General features: G+C 43.4%; 1 protein-coding gene across 2 annotated transcripts in view; it reads right to left on the reverse strand.

Moving 5' to 3' along the window:
- HDAC10 (histone deacetylase 10) overlaps positions 1–25,726 on the reverse strand; it is a 298,704-nt gene that overhangs the window by 121,754 nt on the left and 151,224 nt on the right. For both annotated transcript variants that reach the window (XM_069229661.1, XM_069229660.1), the window contains 3 exons: positions 10,548–10,613; positions 8,895–8,954; positions 6,424–6,513 (listed from right to left, as the gene is read on the reverse strand). In XM_069229661.1, coding sequence (XP_069085762.1) covers positions 6,424–6,513; positions 8,895–8,954; positions 10,548–10,613 — 216 coding nt within the window. The remainder of the gene's footprint in view (positions 1–6,423; positions 6,514–8,894; positions 8,955–10,547; positions 10,614–25,726) is intronic.

Here is a 25,726-nt window from a genome sequence, read left to right on the forward strand (position 1 = left end):
AATAGGTCTGGTATCAGGCAGTTTTGTGGCTTTCTCGATGTTTGCTTTTCATGGTTTTTACAAAATGTTACTGAAGGTGGAGATGCTGGGCTTTTGCCAATATAAAAAAAATATTGGCTACAAGTAAAAATATATTTTGGTCTCAAAATGCACTCTTCCACAGTAGTCACTGGCACAGTAAGTACTACTTTGCATGTGGATGTATGCCTTGTGAAAGGACAGAATGCTGTCACTCACAGTGAAATAAGTACATGGTTGAAGCCAGCTAACCCACTACCCCATTATGTTTGCTGTAGCAGGTGGCAATAAAATGTGAATGACACATACAACAGAATGGAAAAAGGGGACTGGCCAAAGCCCCGAAGAGTACATAATACATCATTAAATATTATTGTAGTAAAATCAAAAGGGCCAGGCTAATGCTGTACCAAAAAAGACATTAATATATACACACACACGGGGGTGGGGCTATCGGTCAGTCCACTTAATCCAACGGTCTGTTCACCGGTCACTAACATTTCACGTTTGTACAGCACAACCTATATCATCTGCAATGAAACAGCCACATCAGCTACTGGATCTCTTGCACTGTGAGGGATGGTCTTCCCCATCACATGTACACACCCGCCTAAAATGAAGTGCCCTTCAGGGATAGTGACAATACTTTACTTTGTAAAAACTTTTTCATTCCATAATTGTTAGCAAATAATAATTTCCCTGTGACGTGCAATACAACTAAAAAGAGTTTTTATGCTTGTTCTAAGTATACTTGCACCTGTAGTGTTCTATTTATATTATATGCAATGGTCAATAAAAAAAAAAAACATATATATATATATATATATATATATATATATAAAAAAATGTATCATATATATATATATAAAGTATATATAAAGTATATGGTTGTCGCAATTAGGGTGCACTGCGATTTCTTCTTATTCTTATGGTATATGCTTACAATAGAATTTTAAGAAAAATATATAACCACTGCACTCAGTTGTCAAAGCATGACCTATTAGCTTTGCCAATTTTGTTGTTTATGTGTACGAGGACACAGTACCAATAAACAAACAGTGTGGACAATGGAAGTCATAGACAGTTATGTCCCAACCATGGTGACAAGGAAAAATGTAATGCGTCTCAATGGCACAAAAGAGGTCTTCTTTAGCGGAAGTGAATGCAACACTTCTGTGAGCCATTCAATGGTTTGTAAGCAGCTGTCCTTGCACTGGGTGTGTAAGGCTTCGGCAGCAAATTAAGCTTGCTATCTGAAGAGAGTTCCTGTCCCCTTGATTAGACCTGCGTTCCATTTGCTCTTTAATGGAAGATATGTGCTTCTTAACAGTGAGAGCTGTTGTGGAATACAAGCCAGAATTGCTTACGTCGTTTCGGTCTCCCAAATTGTCACCTGTTGCGAAAATGTTCTTTTTCCCACTACACGACAGACGAAAGTAGCAGATATTTGGCCTCACATTGCTACTTCAAATGTGAATTTTGACAAGTTGAGCAGAATAAAGGCTTTAGTGTGTAAAAATAAATGTGGCGCTGACATCTGCAAGTGAGACCTACGCGCTTCAAGTTGCGAGGTCATCTGCAGAAATACAGTCCCTTTCAAATACAAACTTTCCGAGACACTTTGGTGAACTTGTGGGACGAATATTTAACGCATCCAGAACTACCGGGATTGTACATTTCTTTAAGGCTGTTGGTTCTGGTTTCTTTAACACCTTCTCCTCTATATTTGGCTTAACACCTTCAGTCCATATTTTCAAACATTTTGGGGGGATTTCCAATTATTTTAGCTATAATAGGTGGCATCTTGCTGTTGCTATTTTTCAATTCAAAATGGCTGTCCCATCACAACAAGGAGGACTGAAAGCGCTTCCACCAGTGCAACTGTGTAGTGAACGCATGATGCAGTATTTTGGAGCACCACTCCTGGAAGAACTGGAGTGCATCTGGCCTCTGCCTTTCAGACCGATTTTGGATTGTGTGCTTCCTGTGTTTCGATGCCTCTGGTGCCTTTTTGAATGTGAGCTGAAAGTTTGTCTTCTCACGAGGCACTTACTTTCATTGGATGCTGATCTGTTGATGTTCTTGCTGAGGGCTCATTACCAGACATGCGCGTTGAGGATGTGTTAGCTACTGGAAGCCATCTATGAGCTGCCCTTCATGGATCATGCAGCTCTGAACTCAACATTGGGCACAACACAGAATGCTGCTGCCTCTGCTGGAGCTCAGGCTTTAGAACATGAGTGTTCTTTGGTTTTCAGTGGTACCGATTTGGTCACTTTATGGCACGCCAAAGTGGAACATTTCCTTTCTTCAATTGTCCCGCTGTAATTGGAGATTTTCAAAATGATGTTGACTTTTAAATTTGGTTTCATTGGCGCCACTGCTGAACTTCTAAATTGACCTTTTTTTAAGTTTCACACGCTCAATAGTGTTTTAACTTGTCATAATTGATAATTATGTATATGTGTTTTAAAGCTTTGCATTTTAGTTGCTTTTTTTATTATTAGGCTGCTTTACCACATCTGAATAGACAAGGGGATGGTGCTGTATAGCCAATATTTGTGATGTCTTTGGGAATGTTATTTTAGCAACTAGGCCTGCTGCTTGTTCCCTTTAGCCTAGTAACATTTTATTCTGTTTCATTTTATTATTTTAGAATCTGCCACATTCGTGGTGGTGTTTTCTTTTCTTTTTCTATTTGTCCTTTCACCTAGGAAAGCATAACATTTCTTAGCATGACATTCTTTTCACCTGTACTTTCCTCAAGGCTGTAGCAAGATACAATTGCCGGCACAAGTGATACACCATATCTCTAATGTTCACAGAAACACACACATTCATCCATAGGGACACTTTCTCAGAATATCTATTGTTTTATTATAAGAACATTTCCCTGCTATATAAATCTCTCTTAAATCAAATAAAGTGACGGTACTGGACATTATGGGCCTGATTACAACTTTGGAGGAGGTGTTAATCCGTCCCAAATGTGACGGATATACCACCAGCCGTATTACGAGTTCCATAGGATATAATGGACTCGTAATACGGCTGGTGGTATATCCGTCACTTTACCATCACTTTTGGGACGGATGAACACCTCCTCCAAAGTTGTAATCAGGCCCTAAGTGTGCTGTGTATGTACAATGAGTGCATGCAAAGTGTGCCTGCAATGGCACGCTACATGGAGGACCCTGGGTTCCATTTTGGGAATCCCAGGCCTGCCTGGTGAAGACATGAGTAGAGGAATCACCCATACAGATTTGTGTATTGCTGCATTCTTGTGAGCTGGGTGAGACAGGCTGAGGAAGGGAGACAGGGAGATTCCCCTGTACACTTCAAAATGGTGCTCTGTGATTCATTGATAGATCACAAAGAAGGGCCTCAAGCATATACCAGGAAGGAGATGGGTCTGACAAGGGAATCATGAAGAGCAGTGATGGAAGCCCAGGATCGGCCTTTTGATGCACATATCACTGTGGCTGACATCCAGGTGTTACCTCTAGTAACTACTATGGCCTGTGTATGGGGCTATCAGTTTCCAATTGTCTCCAGCTGTGACAGCTTTTCTAAAGGAAGAAGAGAGAGAAACAAAGTACACTACAAAAGAAGCAGAACACCAACATATAAATTCAAAGATCCAGACCCCAAATCACATTTGGTATCTAGAAGTAGACTAAAAGAAGAGAAGTTTGAGACCCCAAAACTTGTCATCTGCCAAGCAGCCAAATGGGTTGTGTGAGAAGGGGAAGCTCTACAAGACTTCTGCCTGTGGCAAAGACTGGGGGCCAAGGCCTGCTAGTCTTCCTGCTGGGTGAGGAAAGAACACCCAGGGAAACCAAGACCACCTGCTCTGGAGTGATGACTAGACAGTGTGCCTTATGAGGAAGAGGAGAACACTAGGAGTGAGGTCCAGTATGGAGCCTTACCTACAGGATTCCCAGTGCAATATGTGAGGTGATGGCTGTGCATCGATCGGGCCGTTGCCACTGTGCTGAAGTGATTCGGTGACCCCCTATGCCAAGAAATGGCTGCAATGGACTGAGCTGGAGCCTGGACTGAGCTATGCTGCAGCACCACAGACACCAGTGACTATTTCCTGAAGTGTCAAAAGGGGCTCTTGAGTCAGGCCTACTAGTGAGCACTCCCCAGATGCGGCCACCAGTGAAGAGGGAATATTCTCAATCACACTGTAAGGACAATAGTGGGACAAGGATTTGCCAGATAAACAGTAGAGCCCCAACCTCAGGAGTTTTGTAGGGTAAGCTTACAGAATGTCGTTATTTCTTTGAATGAGTTAGAAAAATATACCTCTTTTTATACATAATTGCAAGTGTTTGACTGGACATTGATTTACTGACATTAGTGAGTGCGCTTTGAGTTATGAGTCATTTTCACTGACCAGTGTCTAACACTTTTAGCCAGAGGGAGCATTTGACTGCTCATCCACAGCTATAACAGAGTCAAATGCAGAAGGTGTACTTGGCCCAGCTGAGCAGGATCCATAGTAGGACAGACCCTGGGACATCAGGAGTAAAAGACCTCAACCATCACAGTCAGGCCCAGTATGCCTGCGTGTCCTGTGGCCCTCTGAAAGGAGTTCTTACACTAGCCATCTGTATTTTAAGTGGTAGAATCACCATCAAGTGAGAGTGTGCAGTCCTACAGTGTGACTATTTCACAGCTGGGGCTGTAGTGTTACATTATGTTGTAATTTCACCCAGTTTTCTTTTCATGTGTTGTATAAAAAAATGTTACCCCCCTTAATTTGCCTGCCTAATCATGTGGTCTGAAATGGTGTAAGTCTGTGTTGGTGTCTGACATCTTATTATTGAAGAGTCACTGTATTTCCCCATGATCTACGATTGCTTACCTCACCAATATGCCTGCCACTGGGCAAGGTATAGAAACGCAGCATCAATCCCTAGGTGTAAGGAGCCCCTCTGACTCATCAATGTTGCTCACTCACCTCACACCACAGTGCCCTTTTCAACTGACTACCAGGCACAGCATAGTGCAAGGTGGTTGCATGCACCATCTCCACAGTCCCCCACTGTTACACTGCCTCGCTCACTTCAGCTTGGGAATGTTTCTTGTGGAGACCACTCACCCAGGCATCTCATGGCTGCTGGCAGTCTCTGTGAAGTAACACTAGACTAAGCACTTCTAAAGATGAGCGAAGGTAAGACATCTCAACTTGCTGATAGACTAGTAAGACTTGTGCTATGCTCACTTGGGTCCTTTATTGTTCTTCTGAGTTTGGAGCACCTCAATTCAGTTGATCTATTCCCTCATCGATTTTCTGTGTCAAGAAACCCTCAGAAATTAATTTTGTCCCCGTTTTGGAAAGGGTTGGTCACAGTGTGATCTGTGTATGCGGGAGGCCTCCTGGGAGTCCTATACTGTGTCGACCCTCTCGTTATGGCCAAATGGGCAACCAATTTCTTTACACTATGCAACCAAACGTTGGACAATATTGTCCTTAATAACAAAAGCTAACCTAACAAACTTCCTTCAGTACTTAAAACAGACATTTTACCTCAAAGAAAATGTTTTGATATTTTCTAAACAATGGTGATGACTTGTTAAAAAGTTCTTTATGAGAATGTTCGTTGACACATTCAAATTTATTGTCTAAAGATCCACAAGCAAATCTAAACAGTCTGACTTCTGTTCAGTCTGTGTCAAATCTTCCTTGGTGAGCAAACGTTCTTGAGAGATGCCCAGTCATAAAGTTCAACAAAAACATTAAAGAAAGCAATCTCCTGGCACCCTATCAATCAGACCATCATAGTGGGTGCAGCACTGAAACTGACTCTCAAAAACCTTGATATCCAATACATGATATGATAGGGCTGTGTGTGTTATGATGTAAATCAGTGTTCCCCAACCCCCAGGCCGCGGACCGGTGCCGGTCCGTGGATCAATCGGCACCGGGCCGCCCCACTGTGGCGGGCGGTAAATGTTTGATAATTTTTCCGTGGCCCGCTTGTCACACAATGGGACAAGCGGGCCACGGAAAAATTATCAAACATTTACCGGTCCGCGGCGATAAAAAGGTTGGACAACACTGATGTAAATGAACTTATTGGTAGCTTTAAAAATGAGCAATCATCACAGACTACTGCAGATCCTATGGATCTACCTGTGCTTCCAGGGGAGATTGTTCCAAGCCACACTGACTAATTGAAAACAACAGGCTACAATACAGAGCCGTATATTCTAAACCGCCTCTGTGATCCATGGTGTCCGTAAAGGTTCTGCTTTACCTCCTATGTAGTTTAAGCTCTGCATGGATTCAATGAAAATCATACAGAGAATCATATATACAGCCACACAGAAACTTCTACCGAAAGTGATGAATGAAATAATCGTCAAGACATATTAACTGGATACCATTCTTACCTCCAGGACTATGCAACATTTTCCATTAGCTAACTGCATGAGGAAATGTGTAAGATGAGAGAAACACTCGGGAGTGGCGCACATGCAACCCTGGAATCAAACACAGAAATTAGAATTAACTAGCAGGAAATATGTGGTAAAAAGAGTAGTTCATATTGGTGGTTCTCGACAGCTGTAAATTATGTCACTGGTACTTGATCACAAGGACTGTTAAATAATACAAACTCATACACACTTTATTTCTATAAAAAAAGAGCTCTATGGAAATTATAGTGGCATGTTGTTAGCAATAGAGCTGCACAAAGAGACAAATGGTGCATCCAAGGTAGTGAGAGCTCTGTGACCAGCGTATTATTATTTTCATAGTAGACAAGCAGCCCTGACGGTGGGGCTATGGAACCTTTCAGTTACGTTTAGTCCTAGGGTAAGAATTCAATGTGTCAGAGGTATCAGAGTGCTGGCAAAATATGAGCCATTTACCCATATTAGAACTGGACAGAATGTGACTACATTTCCTTTTACACTCCCCTTTTAGAGACATAAATGGTGGAAAGATTCAAGGTGTCCCCCGTTGCCCTATCCTTTGAATATGTTCATGCAGAATGTATATTCTTGAGCTGATCCGTACACAAAAACAAAATGCGTATTATCAAAAGGGCATTGACTAGTGCACATAGAAGCTACGATTAGGGCCTTGAAACAGTCTCACACTGGGATAATATGACCGGGTGATACATTAGATAGGAGTGGTATAATGTCCTTTGCTGCACTGCAGGAAGCATACGAACTTCATAAATCACAGTTCTTAAGATTAGTCCAGTTCGGGTATGTCCATGGTGCATACTGCACTAATGGAACACAGCCCATGGAGACTTATTTAATGATGGGAAGTCTAAACAGGAGTGGAGTCTCGAGACCATACAGCGCAATTGTAGCTAATTCTCCATACAATTTATCCGCCATGAGAACATAGTGGGAGGAGGAAATGCCCCTTTAGACGATGCTGATCGGGGGAATGCATTTTTCACACCCTGTGAACTGGCTATTTCAGCTTGATTGAGACTGGTGCCATTCAAACGCCTATATAGGACTTACTTCACTATTTCACACCCAGGCGGCTATGGAAAATGGGAAGAGCATAATCCCCAATTTCCGCAGCTTCCAGACGGAAATGGGAGACTTCATTTATGTGAAATGACCATACCAAATGACACAATCATATGACGATCAAATGTGTTTTCACCCAAGATGATACTATTGGCTGGCACTGGACGAGACTGGAGACTTAAGGAGACATCATTCTTGTGTGTTTGAGTAAGCTCTTGGTAAAAAAGAGATCAAGCTAAATACTGGGCGTCAGAGACAGCTCCTACACATGAGCTATGGCTGAGGTGTATGTACTGGTGCTCCAAAGCAAAATAAACACTTTACCAATCCAGAGGATGCCCCAATACACACAGAAGAATATGGGGGCATTGGTGGGAAAATGTTTAATCTGATATGACAGACATCTTTGCAATTCAACTGGGATCTTATTTAATGAGGCTTACAGAATATAAAATATACATTTGTGAGATGTTCCTCAATCAAAATTATGGCAAATTATGTTTCAATTGCAACTACAGATATGTTCTATTGTTTATAAAAATGACTACAAAGAACCACAAAAACTAAAGCAAGACTAAGCAGAACAAGATGTTCTTAGCTTCATAAGAATTGTGAGAATTCTTCAGCAACACATGCAATGTTCTGTTAACATATACTGGACAAAGGAAATCTAATCCAAAACGAATGGCAAATACCCATAGGACATACGTGGAGTCCACCAAGTTAACACAGACCTCAATGTCCACCCTGTATACCTCCCTAAGTAACATAAAACTACTGTGCTGAAAGCAGATGCATTTCCAAATAGTAGGGCAGTCCATGAGGTAAACGTACTTGTCTTGCAATAAATCAACTAAGGAAATGGTCTGCAATGGAGATATCAGAAAGCAGCTTGTTGAAGGCTTAAATGCACCGCTGTCTTTGTCTGTCCTCACAGGCACCCTGGCACTCTTTGTCTTTAAAGTCAGCAAAGAACTGGCTCAGAATACCCCTAAAATCCCATCAATTGTCATGAACACTTCATCAAGGTTGCCAGCTACAAGGCTTCTGTCACAGTTAGTTATATCTCTGAAAGAAGTTTCACCCTTATCAGAAATTAAAGTGTGATCTCTTTTCAAACTTTACTTCTTACTCTTGAAGTCGGTTCTCGTTTTTCTTGGTTAAATGCAGAGACAAAGGCTTCAAAGTGGGTCTTTGACTATGATACCATGAAACCATTAAACAGTACAATAAATTGCGGAGACACAGGATTTGTCACAGAACATGATGTCAGTAGTGTGAGTTTTGCAGCTGAACTTCCATATTTTACATCTATACTCGGAGTCAAGAACTGTAAAAGACAAACAAGCATCTCTATAGCTTACTTCAGGATCACCAATTGCCGAGTCATATCCAGATGAGACCAGAACCAGTTCAGGATTAAACTGTGAGCAGGAGAAAATAAGAGTCAATGTACATCCATTTACAAAACACCACAAAACACAGGCTCCGAATACTAAAAGGATAATTAGATACATTTTGGATCTTCACATCCTAATAATAATATGTGTCTTTGAGTAGTTTCTTGTAAAACCCCTCTTGTAGGACCATGGAGATGGTATTTACTGGCAATACTGAAAGGCAGAGAGATCATGCGTCAGGCTGAAGCAGGGATTGTGATAGGGTTCACTTACTACTGTGGTAAATCAATTCTGAAAACACCATTCAAATTGTGCATCAAGCAACTTTGGACTGGCAATTATTCAGATGAGAAGATGAAAGCAGCTGCCTAATTATGGAGTACACTGCAGTACATGGTAGGATTTGGAGGATACGGCACAGTAACGAAAAAGAGCACATTATGCACTGAGCGACAGGTACAGTAATGCATTAACATTTCCAGTACGAGAGCCCGGAACAATCACTCATAATGGTGAAATAAAAAGAGGAGGAAAAAAATAGTTCAGGAGTTTAGGGATGTGCAGTTTGCTTCTTTGACATTTCTTGTTATTTACATTTTTGTTAACCATATGCCACTATGGATCATTTGTGTATATATACTTGCCTTCCAATTGTCAAACCTGGGCATAGTGTTTCAAACTGGCTTCTACTGTTTTGAGTATGGCACCACATTAGAATGGGAAGACAACCTAAAATAGTTGTTCTTATGAGACTTGCACGCCACTGTGGCATTACAGCACCTGTGTGGGCCCCAAAACATCTGCTTTGTCAATGAATTCGAATAACTGGCCAACAGTTCATCAAAGCAGACAGACCTACCACAGAAGGAAAGGAAAGGAACCTCCAAATCCAACCGAGTCATCATGCGTGTGTATACATTATCTGTACTTTAACAACTTTCAACACATATTGAGTTCACTGTCTCTTTGTTCTCTTCTCCTAGTGATTTTATTATTTCTGAAAGTGCCTGCATCTGCCGGGAATGGACTGAGCTATTTCCAACAGCACTTTCTGATCACACTCTTCCATGCACTCTTTATCCGAGTGAGATCTTGCTGATAAAAATACCAGATGGAATCCTTCATCCACACTTGCTACAATTATACCGTCAACTTGTAGATCATCCTTAGATTGAAACCTCAATCTGACTGCTGTCTCATTGTCATGTTATGTTGTGAATATTGAAAATGTTTGAAGCCACCAGGAACACAATGACTATTACGAAAAATATGTACATAAATTAGACAAGATTCAGGTCTGAAATTAGAATTTCTAATGATGAATTGTCCGTGTTTACTTCCTAATATTTAATGCATTTACAAACAGACATTTTTTAGGTAAACATGGGAAATACATACGGAGCCATCCAAACCTTTGTGGTTTACAAAGCAGTGTTACCATTTAGGTGTTTGTGCTCCAGCTTGCACAAACCAAGAGAAGCACGGCTCAGCACAGGCACTGGGGCATCATAGTCTCACAAGAAGGCTGTTCTTTTCTTTACCCCCTCACAACTAGAAGGCTCTATTATGTGCACACCGCGCACTACATAATGTGTCCACTTCACCCAATTAAAGTACCTCAAATGCAATGGGCAGCAACACGTGCAAAAACACCGCAATATAATCTGCATTTCCCATCCCGACCTGCGAAACAAAACAAAATAAAAGAAGTTAAAAAAAAAAAACACCGTATCCAGCAGAACGACATTTTTAAATGACAAACAGTACACTCCCGTCTCCTGGCGCTACAATTTGGTGAGCAGAACGTTCATGATTTACAAGTGCATGTACGGCCGGGAAATCCTTCATTTATCCCTGTCAGAAAAATCACAAAAGGATTCCCGATGGGTGTTTCTCTACCGCGAGTGTGGAGAAATCCAAAGTAGAAAATCCCACACAAGAGCTGGCACGTGGGAGTACAAAGGCCTCAAGTCTGTGAATGTCCACAAACGTTTGTTTGTGTCCATTAACAGCCCGAGAACGGACGCCTTCAAACACTGGGAATGGTCAGAGATTCCCCTTTTAAGGTTCTAAAGGAGAAAGAATCGCCTCTAGATTTTTAGTTTAGTTGCATGGCTTTCTCAAAAGGGATAATGTTTCTCCCATCAGAAACAAAATGTGGCTTTGCACATGCGGCTGCCCTTCCAACTGTGCTGAGTTGCACGCTATGTACATTCACACGCAGGGGAATAGGTAGCTTAGAAAGTCGCATGGCAGCTGAAATGGTATGCCTGGAAACAAGCTGTTGGCGTGGCATTCCAGGCCTGCTACCACACCAGTTTTGTGAATTAGAAAAAAAGTGCGTTCAGGCGGAAACGCAATACTCTGCCTGTATTTTTACTTTTCTCTGTGTGAATTGGCCGCACTCTTAAAATACTGTGATTTGCAAAACATTAATGACACAAACTCAAGTTTCAAAAAACACTTTGCTTCCATTTTCTCCATCATTTTATTGCCTTTTGAAATATATCGGAAATAAAAATATTCATTGGAATGTAGGTGCTGTCAAGCATGGGTGTGTTAGAATTACAGGGGCGATTGCATTACAGCATTTTTTTTTTTAATCAATAGTTTCACAGCTGACGAAAAAAAACAATCTGGTTTGCTGCATCACTATTAATAAATTAGCCAGTAACTACCCACACATCTAGTAATAAAGCATCTAACTACTAATAGCAACGACGAGTAAATATAAGCTTGTCTACTTTTCAAATGGCAAATCAACTAGTTGAATAGGCGCCCAAACGAGGTCAAATTGCTAATGAGGTAAGTTACTGAGGGCTGCAAGGACAGGTATGCAAAATCTGGCAGCATGGGTAAACTGGCTGACAATTTCCTAAGCACTGCGTCAATGTTTCTGTGGCAAGGATAAGAGGGAAGGTACTCGTCTTTATCTACAATTGAGATTTTCCTAGCCTTGGTCTCAGAAAGGCTAGATTTTATTAAAGACAAGGAGGCGAGTATTATGCTTTTCTTTTCATGCTTTATTCAAACAGCAGCCAAGAACTACAAATCCCAGAATCCCTGGGAAAAAAAAACTACAAAACTGCATCATAATGGGGCCAACCAATCACACAATGAGCCCCATAATAACTATCTTGACTGAGAGCACCAAGCCCTCTTTTCTTGTCAATATCAGTCAATGGAATAATCTGAGAAAAACCATAGTAAACCATAAAGAGTCGTCATCGTCATTTTAGCTTTATTTCGGTAAAACACAAGTACCATAAAAGCACATCATAAAAAACACAATTTTGCAAAAAATAGACTGTGGATAAGAGTCCTTGCACGTAAAACATTTTCCCTTTAAAATCATGCCATATAAAATCGTCATAAAAAAAATATTAAGTTTTCCATGATAAATATCATAGCACAAATATAATCCTAGTTAAAAACGACAGATAGAGTAAAATATAAATAGAAAGCATTCCCATTATATACTCCTATTAATGGGATGACTAACATTTTTGATCTAACACACCAAATTTCTTCTAAATAGCTTGCTATGGCAAATGCCACCATGCCCTCGGTGTTAGACCTAAAAATTTGAAGGGCAGTAAAACAATTCTGGAAGCCCATGATTCTACAGAGAGGTACAATCCATTTGATTCGTTGTTTGTCATATGCAGGACAATGGAATAATACATGTGCACTACATTCAGGAAAGCCGCAGCCCATCGGACAAAGATTGGCATAAAGAACATCTTTAGACCAAGTACAGGTGAAAGAACGTAACGGCAGCGAGCCTAGCCTGAATCTGATGTAAAGGGCGCGGGCTCGAGGGAATGTAGTCAGATCCATGTATGGTTCAAACTCGTAGTGACACTTAAGTTTACATCAGTTATCTGTCAAACTACCTAAGGGGGCCTCTGCTAGATTACCCCCTTTTAGCCACCGCCAGTATACATCCTTTACAACGTGTGCCGCATTTTTGGGTAAATCTTTGGGGACCGTCCAGAAATGGGCCAGCCCCAGTTTAGTCAGACATGCCCTAACGTACTTGCACCATGGGATTTTTTCCGTATAGTTTCCACTAATCAAGGCTTTCAACCATGTCCTATACGGGCTAAGTGTATCCAAGGACCATATTCTGATCCAGTATAATATTGGTTTCAGCGCTGCTATGTGTGCAATAGAATCTAGGTTCACGTCCATGCGGATAGGCAACGTAGGGGAACTCGTGGGTATTCTGAGAATAGACTTTATAAAAGAGTTTTCAGCGATCTCCAAATCCTTTAGGTTACCATGTCCCCATAGCTCTGCTCCATAAAGAGCATTCCCTCTTGCTTGTAACTTGTATATTTCCTAGGGGACCTGTTTGCAAATCTCAGAACACCACCCAGGTTCTGCTTCAGCGACATATGTGCCCTTGTTATCTGTGCCTGCCATCTATGCGTATCCTCCAGTCTGACCCCCAAATACACAAATTCTGCGACTCTCTCCAGCTCTACCCCTTCCGTAAAGATACTCTTTCTTACTTTGTGTTTGTTGTCACCGAAGATCATATACTTTGTTTTCATAGAATTAACTTCAAGGCCGTGGTCTTTACAGAAGGACGTACATTTTTGGAGTAAGTTTGCTAATCCGGAAGCAGTTTGGGATAACAATAATGTATCATCCGCGAAGAGCAGGCATGGTGTCTTCACCCCCCTAGTTTGGGGGCATCGTTGTCACAAGCAAATAGATAAGGAATACAAGCGTTTATAAATATTAAGAAGAGGGTTGGGGCCAAAACACACCCTTGTCTCACTCCCCTTTTGATTGAGATCTCTCTTGTTACTTCCCCATTTACTCCCCATCTAACTTTCGCAAAGGTCTTATTATACAAGCTTTTGATTGTATTTAATAGCGTGCGTGGGAGTCCTGCTCTATCCAGTACCTCCCATAGCTTTTGGCGTGGGACCAGGTCAAATGCAGATCTAAGGTCCACGAAAGCTACGAATAGCTTCCTTCCTTCGAGATCGACAGACTTCCATTTAATCGTGAGGAATCTGAATATCTGATCAATTGTGCTCATTTTTTCCCTAAAACCAGCTTGGAAGTCACTCAGGATTTGTGATTCTTGCATCCAGACCTTGATTCTCATCAAAATCTGATGGCAGAATATTTTTTGGAGATTATCCAAAAGACTAATTGGCCTGTAATTTATTGGGTCAGATCTAGTTCCCTTTTTGTAGATGGGTATAATGATAGCACCCCTCCAGGTGCAAGGATAATTTCCAGTGGCCAAGACTGCATTTGATACTTTATTTATGTATGGGACCCTGGGTCAGATTTATACAAGTCAGCGGGAATACCATCGAGACTGGGAGCCTTTCCCGCTTTTTGGGCCATAATGGGCTTTCTCGTTTCAGATAGTGTAAATGGCATAAGGTTGTTCTCAGAGGGGGAGCCCATTTTGTACACCTCAGGAACATGAACTTCCTCTTCATAGAGTTTCGTGAAGTGATCAGCCCAAGTATCGGCGTGGATATGGCAGTCAATTCTATGGCCCTGGTTTCGCCCGTTAGAGGCTACCAGAGACCAGAAGAGTTTTGTGTGCTTTTCCCTGGCTGCTGTCAGTAGATTCTGCCAGGCAGCCATTTCCCAATTATTTTTGGCATGCTTTATTGCTAATGCATAATCTCGTCTGGCATTAATTATCAAGGTGTTATCTCTTGATTTGATCGCTTTGGTCAGGCCGTTTTTAGCAATCCTGCATGTTTTATCGAACCACCTGTGACAGAAGCGCACCGGGTGTTTGGCTTCGCTACCAGTTTTTAGAAAAAGATCCCGTAAGGTAACAAATAAGGCCGTTTGGAGATTCAAGATCTCATTTGGAGAGTGTGAAGAAGGGGTTTCGACAAGCTGATGTGTTGATACTATATCGCGCATTGTCTTCTGCAATTTTGTTGACTTTTGGAAGCACTACCATTTCAGGATACGTTTGTTAGAGGAGAGTGTAAGGGGCAAGGAAACTCTGTTGTTACAATGGATGTCCTCATTTTCTAGAATTAAGCCCTCGTAGGTGACTAAAATTGGGGCATGGTCGCTAGTATACTGTGTTCCTACATACATATCATGTATACAGAACCAAATTCTTGTATCAATTACTGCATAATCCAATGTACTACTGTACTGACCTCTGAAAAAAGTGTGCTTAGCAGGTGTGTCCGAGGGAAAACGGCCGTTCGCAGGGCGAAGGCCATGGGTGATCATAAAGTGAATAAATTGGAGCACTCTACTATTTGACTTAACCTGTTTCTTTCCAGAGGAAAAAGGCGGGATATTCCATGCTGCGTCTTCTAATTGAGTTACTTCTGAGAAAGCACAGTTTGGTTCAAGTGTTACATTTAGGTCCCCTACAATAAAAATAAGGTGCAAACTTATATGTTCTGAAACTAGAGCATTTAGTGCATAAAAAGTTGTAGACAATTTGTTTAGGGGGCCTGGTCTATTGTAGATGTTAACGCAAAGTAGAAGAGAACCACACTTCTGCTGTATGGATAAGGCCAATATATCCTCTGAATCCACTTCAATTTCTTTAATTTTCCCCTTAACTGTGGTCTTCAGCCATATGATAAGCCCTCCAGCAGGTCTCCCCATCGGGGAGGGGCTTGCTGGTTTGCAGTAGGATTTGAAACCTTGCCTGAATACATTATCTATCATCCATGTTTCTTGAAAAAAGCAAATGTCAAAGTTGTCTATGTAGACCCCCCAGTCTGGGTCAACTAGTTTAGTACGCATTCCTGCCAAATTCCATGACAAAAGGTTTGGAATTAAATGCCCATCGCTTACATTCTTCTTCAGTGAGGGTGTAGAACTGCACATATTACCATTGGAGTTTTTGGAGATAGAGTTAAATATAACCTTTTTATGCCTGGGACTATAAGTTTCTCCCTCCTTTCAACAGGATGCTCTGGTGGGGCCCCCTTTTCCCCAGGAGATATGAGATTGGGGAACTCCGTTTGACCCCATTCGGGAATAAGTCAGTCAGATTCAACTGCCCGGAATAATTGGACAGGACTCTTTGGTGTTGTCGAAACATTCACGGGGGGACTGTCCTGGTTGTTGGAATGGACCAAAGGTCTCTTAGGATCTAGTGAGTTCATAGTTGGCACATGGTCTTCTTCAGGCCAGCAACTTTTGAAGTAGATCTTCGAACCATTTTTCAAAGGATTTCTCGTTTCTAGGGATAGAAGACATCTTACCAGATCAGGGGTAGATAACAACAGCTTTATCGTATCAAATTGGCCCTCCGATGCAGGATATCGCTGGGCAAAGATTATGTCTGAGTGTATTACAGAGCTACATTGGCGAGTGTGCCGAATCCAATGTATGACTTTGTTTTTTAGGGACATCATATCTTCCTTAGTATCTGTTGCTGCAGATGGAACCCTGCACATATAAATTGTCATAGTCACAGACTCTGGGCTGGAGTGTATTTTGAGCACGATTTACAACCCTTGTATGCTTAGGGTGATCCAATATTGATTGGTGAATATTTTTTGCTCCAAAGGGACTACTCTGGCCAGATGATAAAGCAGAGTTTTCCTGAGCCTGGGCACAAAGTGCCCGTAGTGAAGATTTTTCCTTAGTTTCCCTAGGAAAAGATGCTTTGCAAGGCCTGGTTTTAGTGGATGGCTCATGATTATTTGGGTTGCAAAGTTCCATAGAGGTGCTTTTAGAACGCAGTAGAGTCAAGACCTCAGCTAGAGAAGACTTTAGGTCTTTCACTTCCTCTTTTAATTCTATGACAAGGGTTAACAAGTCCTTCTGCGTGGAAAGAATAGAATGTTGACTTGTGGCTTGGTCATTAAGAACACCCAGATCATCATTATGACCCAGGGACTCCAAAACAGAGAAGCGGTTTGAACACAGGATCTCATGGACAATCACACTTCTGGCTGGGGTTTCCTCCACACTTGACGGGACTCTGTGTACGCCCGCTTTACTTTGGCAAGGCGAAGGTCTGGTAGGAATCTTTCCCTTGTCACAGGGTTTTAGGAAAGTTGAAAGGGTGCCATTTTTTTACGCACTTCTGTGGATCTTTGTCTTTTTTGGTCAACAAGGCCTCCACTTCCTCTATTAAAGTGTCAATATCATCTACCACACAGTCAGACGGAGCGCAAGGTGTTTTGAACAACTTGGGAATCTTGGGCTGGGCATTTCCCCCTGGTGGGCTATTTCTGGCCTTGCGTTTCCCCATAGGAGCAGTTCGCTCAAACTTAAAAATACCTAAAGCCTAGAAGAGGAAATGTCTGCACAAAGTTGAAATGTAGAAAATCCTACCTTACAACAAAGGGGAATTGCCCAGCCCGGCCTTCTGTCGGTCTCTGACGGGCACAGACGGGCCGCCCTCGGCCCGGGCTTCGACCGGGCGCGGCCCACGTGCGTCCCGCGCCGCGGGGTGTTGAGGGACGCTTTGTAGCACCCGCAATGCAGTGTTCAGACCCCTCCGGTTGAAGAGGGCACCTGGGACTCATAGTCCCACCAGGAGCCAGGTGTTGGGATGGAAAGATGCCCTGGGGTGTTGCGGTGCACTTTGTAGCGCCCGCGATGCAATGTTCAGCCCCCTCCGGTTGAAGAGTGCTCCTGGGACTCGTAGTCCCACCAGGAGCCAGGTGTCGGGATGGAAAGATGCCCCGGGGTGTTGCGGTGCGCTTTGTAGCGCCCGCAATGCAGTGTTCAGCCCCCTCCGGTTGAAGAGTGCTCCTGGGACTCGTAGTCCCACCAGGAGCCAGGTGTCGGGATGGAAAGATGCCCCGGGGTGTTGCGGCGCGCTTTGTAGCGCCCGCGATGCAGTGTTCAGCCCCCTCTGGTTGAAGAGTGCTCCTGGGACTCGTAGTCCCACCAGGAGCCAGGTGTCGGGATGGAAAGTCAAAAATGCAGAAAGGAAGTCTATGCAGAAAGTCTTGAGGAAAGGAGAATGTCCTGCAGATCCGGATGATTGAAATGGAGGTCCAGAACGAGAAGTTGATGGAAGCTGGTCAGCCAGAAGCATTGTTGTTGGTTGCAGCTGAGGCAACTGGAACAAAAGAACAGGGAGGGTTAGAAGAGGAGGGATAATATTCGCCTCCTTGTCTTTAATAAAATCTAGCCTTTCTGACACCAAGGCTAGGAAAATCTCAATTTTATTACAAGACAGGAGGCTCGTATTATGCTTGTTCAAAGCGAAGAAATAACATTTTGCAAAGGATGATCAACAGGTTTACAATAGAAAGTTCTAAATGTACTAACATTAGACCAATCTGCAGATCTAAGGATATCATGCAAGCTAGCCCCGGACCAAAAGGCTTGAGAAGCCGTAGCTCCTCTAACGGAATGGGCACCATAAATATCGGTAGGGACACCAGCCAAAGCCATCAGCCACTTGACCCAATGAGCTAAAGTGGGGGTTGAGACCGGTTTGTGGGGCTTCTGAAAGGAAATCAGCAATTGAGATGAGGAAGCAACCCTGAGATCTGAAGTTCGTGAAAAGTAAGTTTTCAAACAATTAGCAACACACAGTTTGGGTTGAGAGGGAAAGAAGGGATAAAGGACAGAAGACAAATTAGTCTTAGTACGCGTAGCTACATTAAAATACACACCGAAAGCGGAAAAATGAAAGGAGGAAACATCCAAAGCCTTTACATCTGAAACCCGTTTGATGGAAACAAGACAGAGGAGCATAGTGAGTTTAGCAGACAAATATTTCAACAATAGGTCAGGATTATCGGGCCAAGAAACCAGAAGACGAAGGACAGAGTTCACATCCCACATAGTATTATATTTAGGAGCTGGAGGTTTGGAAAAACGTATTCCTTTTAGGAGACGACAAACTAAAGGGTGTTCTCCCACTCGTCTACCATCCACCCTGACATATTCTGAAGCGATCGCGGATCTATATGTACTGACGGTACGGTACGCTTTGCCCTGAGAGGCTAAGGAAGCTAGAACATTTACAATCAAGGTAACGTCAGCTGAAACGGGATTGGAATCTCTGTCCACACACCAGCTACACCATACCGACCAGGCTGAACGGTAGACCTTTGAAGTACCCGGAGCCCAGGATTGTTGGATGAAATGGACAGCCTGTTCTGAAATTCCTGGGGTTCTCCAGGAAGCCACAAAATTCTCCAAGCTATGAGAAATAGGGAACCTTGTAATACGAGGTTGTGAGGAAGCCCCTGGGGATTCAAAAGAAGATCTGGGAAAGGAGGGATCAGGACTGGAAGATCTGACGAGAGTTCTAAAAGGGTCAGAAACCAAGGTTGAGACTGCCAGAAAGGGGTGACTAGAACTAGGGAGGCACGTTGTCTGCGAACTTGTGCTAGGACCGGAGCAGTAAAGAGGAAGGGGGGAAAGGCATACAGAAGAGAAGGAGGCCATGCTTGGAGAAAAGCGTTGGAAGCCAAGGCTAAAGGATCTGGTCTCCAACTGAAAAATTTGGGAAGTTGGGAGTTGAGTCTTGAGGCAAAGAGGCCTACTGACATTGTACCGAAGGTAGAAGAAAGACGATTGAATATGAAAGGGTGAAGCCGCCAATCGCTTGAGTCCTGGGAGTGTCTTGAGAACCAATCGGCCACTACATTGAGGTTCCCTGGGAGATATTCCGCTTTGACCGAAATATTTTTGTGAAGACAAAACTCCCAAAGACTTTTGGCTAAGAGAGCCAAAGGTTTGGATTGTGTCCCGCGCAGGCGGTTGATGTAAGTTACGGCCGATAAATTGTCCATTCTGAGAAGAATGGAGCATCTTACCCTGTCTTTGGTAAAGGACTGGATGGCAAAGGAACCTGCAAGGATCTCTAAACAGTTTATGTGCATTGACGACTCCTGAGCGGACCATGGTCCTCCAGTCGAGAGTGGACCACATCTTGCGCCCCAGCCTGTCAGACTTGCATCTGACTCTAAGACAAGATCTGGGGCAGCAGAGAAAATTGTTCTCCCGTTCCAGGCGTCTAAATGACTCATCCACCATGTGAGTTCTTCCCTGGATTCTACGTCGAGGACAACCTGATCCGAATATGACAGTCCTTGTTGAAGATGACGGATCTTGAGCCTTTGGAGGGCTCTGTAATGAAGAGGGCCCGTAAAAATGGCCTGGATGGAAGAAGAAAGGAGGCCTACGAGACGAGTCAGTGCTCTGAGGGAAGAACAAGGGAGAGACAAGGCATGACAAATTTCCTTCTTTATTAAAGAAACCTTGTCTTGGGGAAGTTGGAGAATCGACTCAGTAGTGTTGACTAGGAACCCTAGAAACTCGAGAGTATGTGAAGGAACTAGAGCTGACTTTTGGAAATTTATAAGGAAGCCCAGCCGAGAAAGAAGGTCTTGACAAATTTTTAGATGAGTTATTAGGGAAGACTTGTCCTGATCCATAACTAGAAAGTCGTCGAGATAGACGATAAGCCTTATCCCCTGAGCCCTGAGGAAGGCTACCACGGGTTTGAGTACCTTGGTGAAGCACCAAGGGGCGGAAGAAAGGCCAAAGGGAAGAGTTTTGAAATGAAAGAAGGTAGTTTCCCACCGGAACTGAAGGAATTTCCTGAAAGAAGGATGTACTGATACTGAAAGATAGGCATCCTGAAGATCTATGCGAACTAATCAGTCGTTGTGAAGGAGGATATCCCTGAGATGGAGAATAGTTTCCATCTTGAAGTGGTGATAAACCACAAAGCTGTTGAACTCCTTTAAGTTTATGACAGGGCGATGTTTTTTGTTCTTCTTTTGAACAAGAAAGATATTGCTGAGAAAACCGGAAGGGTCGAACACCACTTCCTCGATAGCCTGCTTTGATAGTAAAGCCTGTATCTCGTCCTGAATGAGGCGAGATTGATCGTGAGAAAAAAGGAGAGGACGAGGAAGGAAGGGCTAACAAGGGGGCTGATAAAGATCTATGCAATAGCCCTGGACGGTCTGAATTACCCAAGGGTCGGAAGTTATCGACAACCAAACGTTTAAACACAAAGCTAGTCTGCCTCCTACTGGAGGAAGGCCAGAACTGGAGGTTCTTACCTGCAAGGTGTTCTCCTTTGGCTCTGTAACCCCTGTTACGGCCACCGCGGAACCTGCGGGGGTAGAATTGGGGTTTGTATCCCTGGTATACGTCGAGCTGATTTGTCTGGGAGTAGGAGCCTCTGTTGAGGGATTGATCTCTTGCTGAAAAGCGGCCGGCAAAACGACTCCTTCCTTTGCCGGCCCTTCCAAAAACCCGATTGGAAAAAATTATCTTAATAGAATAATGGGCTTTATCCAGGGAATTGAAAGTAGATACGCACTTGCTCATTTCTTTTATAAAAGAGTCTCCAAAGAGAAGACCATCAGCGTTAAGGCCTTCCTCTTTGGAAGCTAGAGAGCTCAGTTTGGGATCAATCCTAAGGAGGAGGCTTTTACGGCGTTCCTGAGAAATGTAGGAGTTGGCGTTGCCCAACATGCAAATTGCCCATTGAGCCCAGTTGGAGAGGGTATCCGGATCCACATGTGAGCCTTCAATTTTTGCCTCTTCAGCAAGGTCAAAGATCCTGGTGAGGGGACCCACCAAGTCCAGAAGTCTGTCTTGACAATTTGACCAGGCTCGGTCAACTCCTTTCTTGGGGTCTTCCCCAAATTTAGAGAAGAAGAGAAGCATATTGGGATCAATGGCGGGGGTGTCTGTAACCTTACGAGTGAGGGAGGGTCTGAGACATTCGGATTTTAATTGGTTTCTGGAAGACTTATCTAGGGGATGGCGGAGATAGAAGGAAACGTAATCCGAAACATGGTCGGAGGGGAACCATTCTGAGGAATTGGGGTGATGGATAGAAATAGGGTCAAACATGGGGTCGCCATCAGGGTCAACCAGGTCTTCGGGCACTAAGTGAGGGGAATACTCATGAGGAGAAATTTTTCGCCTTTTCTCCGGAGTCCCATCATAAAAATCATCATTTAGTGTGTCCTGTAATAAATCGTCCCCATCACTGTCCGTGTCCCATAAATGAAGAATATTAAGGGGGGAGGAAGGGAGCCCCGAAGAATTCGCCTCTCGGGTTGGAGGCCCAAATTTACTGGAAAAGCCTTTTAAAATCCCATGAGAATGAGAGACACGTTTCTTCCCTCTCAAAAGAGGATTCGCCTTAGGTGCGTGCAGCATTTTAGAAATAGAGGCTTCCAAATTTTTGGAAACGTCCAACATAGACACTGAAACAGCGTGTTGGACCGAATCCTTAATAAAGGATTTCAAATTATCCTTAATGGACTGGGTTTGGTCTTCCTCAGACATATTGGGATAGAAGAGGAAAACGTTTGGGGAGGAAAAATGGCTAAACAGCTCTAAAAATGGTGAAAAACAGGCAGCAATCCTGTTAAAAAAGGAAAAACGGTAATAAGGGGTTAAAAAACTGAAAAGGCTGGCCGGGGGTGTGAGAGGGGCGTGCCACTAACATCGGAGCCTAGGAAATACCTGCTGAGTGAGTCGGAGATAAACACGCTTGGAATTCAGCCAAGCGTGTAAGGCAGAGTCAATAAAAATATCAAACGCTCGTTCAGAGGAAGTCGAGCGTGAAAATCTCTCGAGCAGGGAAGAAGGAACACGCTGTGAGGTAGCGGAATGTAATAAATACACACGCTCGTTGTTAGAGGCACTCAAGCGTGTATAATGACTGCCAGTGGAGCGTGAAGGAAGCCGAGGAATGCGGCTGAGGCGCGGCTGTCAGAACGTTGAGAAGAACGTTCTAACAGCTGGCCTGACAGCGCGAACTGCGCAATGAGGGGCGCGTGCGCCCACTGAAAGAAATTAGACCAGATAAGACAAGTAACAGATACAAAGATTAGAACAAACAAATAAATGTTATAGCCCATTTAAAACAGTATCACTTAACAGAAAAAATACATAAATGCGAGCAGGGTACTTATCTTGACTGCGAGCAGCAAGAAAAGAGGGCTTGGTGCTCTCAGTCAAGATAGTTATTATGGGGCTCATTGTGTGATTGGTTGGCCCCCTTATGACACAGTTTTGTAGTTTTTTCCCCCAGGAATTCTGGGATTTGTAGTTCTTGGCTGCTGTTTAAATAAAGCATGAAAAGAAAAGCATAATACAAGCCTCCTGTCTTGTAATAAAATTTTGGAGTTGGAGGAGCATAGTGTCCCATTTCATGGATATGGGATGTTTCTGTTGACAATGTTCCTCTTCTCGCTGCAGCGCCCTGTTCTAGGAGTGCATTTAGCCGGCAACAGATTTAGGTCTATGAAGTGGGCCAGCACCTTTTTTTTACGTCACAACGTACCATGATTTGCTACAGACAACTTGGGGCTTTCAGAAAGTTGAACTAGGAATGCATTCCGCACACTGATTATCATTGGCTTTGTGGTTTATAACTCAGATTTTCTTTCTATTTACTGACTTTATTTGCTTTAGGCTCTCCAGGTTCAGCAGTCCCGCCCGTTGCCTAAGCCATGTTTACTGTATCCGTATTCTTCAACAAATTCCCTTTCTGTAAACAGGACTTTAAACCTTGTTCTCATCTTGTCACATTTGGTGTACATTCGAAGACCGAGGTCAAGTGTTAGGGGTTGGCGTCTGAGAGCGCTTGTCTACTTTTATTTCTCTGACTTTAAAGCTAGAGGATTTATGTGAGAATCTTGCTGAAAACTGGGGGTAGGAAAGAGGTTTTTTTCTAGCACACAAAATGTTTAACCGCTTTAGTGCGGGCGTCGGACACTGGCCGACGCCCACACTACCTCCCTGGTGCGGGTCACGACCAGTGGCCGACACCAGGGAGGGGGTTAATAAATCCTCTGGTGCGTTGCACCCGAGGATTGTTTTTTTTGTCCCTGGGAGACACAGAAGCTCTTTTGTGTCTCCCCCCGCCCCCCACCTGCCCCTTTGTGACGTCATTACAATGTTGATTTCCCCATCGGAGCAGGAAGCAGCCTTGCGGCCGCTTCCTGCTCCAATGGGGAAAACGGCCTTCCCCACGTTCGGGAAGGCCTCGTAAGAAAGGGGAGAGTCTCCCCTTTCTTACGAGGCCTTCCTGAAAGTGTTACCTGGCCCCCGATCGCAGCTGTGCTGTCTCAGTATCTGATGTCTCAGTCTCTGATCCTATGTCAGAGCTGTCCTCTATAACCCGAGTGACGGCAGCAGACATCCATCAAGATGCCATCTCTGCTATTGGCTAAACTGTTGCTGTGCTGCGATCGGGGGCCAGGAAACACTTTCAGGAAGGCCTCGTAAGAAAGGGGAGACTCTCCCCTTTCTTACGAGGCCTTCCTGAAAGAGTCTCCCCTTTCTTACGAGGCCTTCCTGAAAGTGTTTCCTGGACCCCGATCGCAGCACAGCTGCGATCGGGGCCAGGAAACACCACTAGACGCCAGGGATTTCACCGGGGGCATATATATATATTTTTTTAAAAGGTAGGTCTGTCCCCCCCCACCCCCAGGGGTTAATTGTTTAAAAAAAAATGTTTTAAAGAAAATAAATGAACAGGGGGTAGCCCGTGGGCAGGGCGACCCCCTGTGGGGGCAATATTTTTTTTTAGTTGTTGTAGGGTTTCCCTGGGGGGCATTTTGGCCCCCAAGGAAACCATACAACAACAAAAAATATATATTTATATATATATATATATATAGATCTATATAGATATATCTATCTACATGGATATATCTATAGATAGATCTATAGATATATGTATATATATATATATATATATATAGATCTATCTATAGATATATCTATGTAGATAGATATGTATATAGAGAGATAGATCTATATAATATATATATATATATATATATATCACTTTTGTCAATACGTGTGTGGTTTCCCTGGGGGCTGCGATCGGGCCCCCAGGAAAACCAGACCCACATATAAAAGTGATATATATATATATAGATATGCCACCAGTTGTCTTGCAGTTGCAGCTTGCGTCTTCAAAGCAATACACATACTTCAACTGACGCTTTTCAACTGTAGCTTTTAGGCAGCAATAAAAAAGTCAAGTAAGTATTGTGATTATGTTTCTGCTACAAAAGGGTCAGACTTGTCTAGTGGCAGTTTTAGTGCCATAAAGAAGCGCAGAAGGTTTATATGCCTACTGCAAAGAGCAAATCTGTATTTTATGTAAATAGCTGAATACATTAGTAAAGTCAGCCATTACCTGCGCTATAATACAAATGAAATGTATGTGCGGGGTGGAGGGCGGCTATGGAGAGATGAAGGGCACTTTTGCTGGGTGGTAATGAGGGAATCCGAGGAGGCGGGAGTGGGAGCACCAATAATGATTGTTGGACTGGGCGCAGGAGGTGCTAAAAGACTGTGACGAATGGTATGTGACAAGGTGTTTTTTGAGTGTCTTGAAAGAACGTGCTGATTGAGGGAAGAAGCGCAGGTAAGGTGGCCTCTACTGTTGCACGTATCTCACACACACCATCGATTTTGTGACTGTCTACGTAGGCTAGTGTTTTAGAGCAACAGTTTAGGCAATAGCAGAGATGGCATCTTGATGGATGACTGCTGCCGTCACTCGGGTTATAGAGGACAGCTCTGACATAGGATCAGAGACTGAGACATCAGATACTGAGACAGCATCTGAGGGATAGGACAATGGCGCAGACTCTCGGAGTGATTTTTCAGTCGGAGGAGTCCCATTCGATAACTCCTCTTCCAGTACATTATGAGGGAGGTGATGAGGACAGTCCTGCTGTCCCTTCGCAAGCAGTCTGTGCAACTGGGTAATAGTGGGTTAGCCCAACCCAGAGAGCAGGTGAAAGCGGCGGCAAGCAGAGAGAGAGTGCTCTCTTGGGAGCTCCCCAATTTAGTTC

This window comes from Pleurodeles waltl, chromosome 4_1, assembly GCF_031143425.1.
Source record: "Pleurodeles waltl isolate 20211129_DDA chromosome 4_1, aPleWal1.hap1.20221129, whole genome shotgun sequence".
Taxonomy (NCBI): domain Eukaryota; kingdom Metazoa; phylum Chordata; class Amphibia; order Caudata; family Salamandridae; genus Pleurodeles; species Pleurodeles waltl.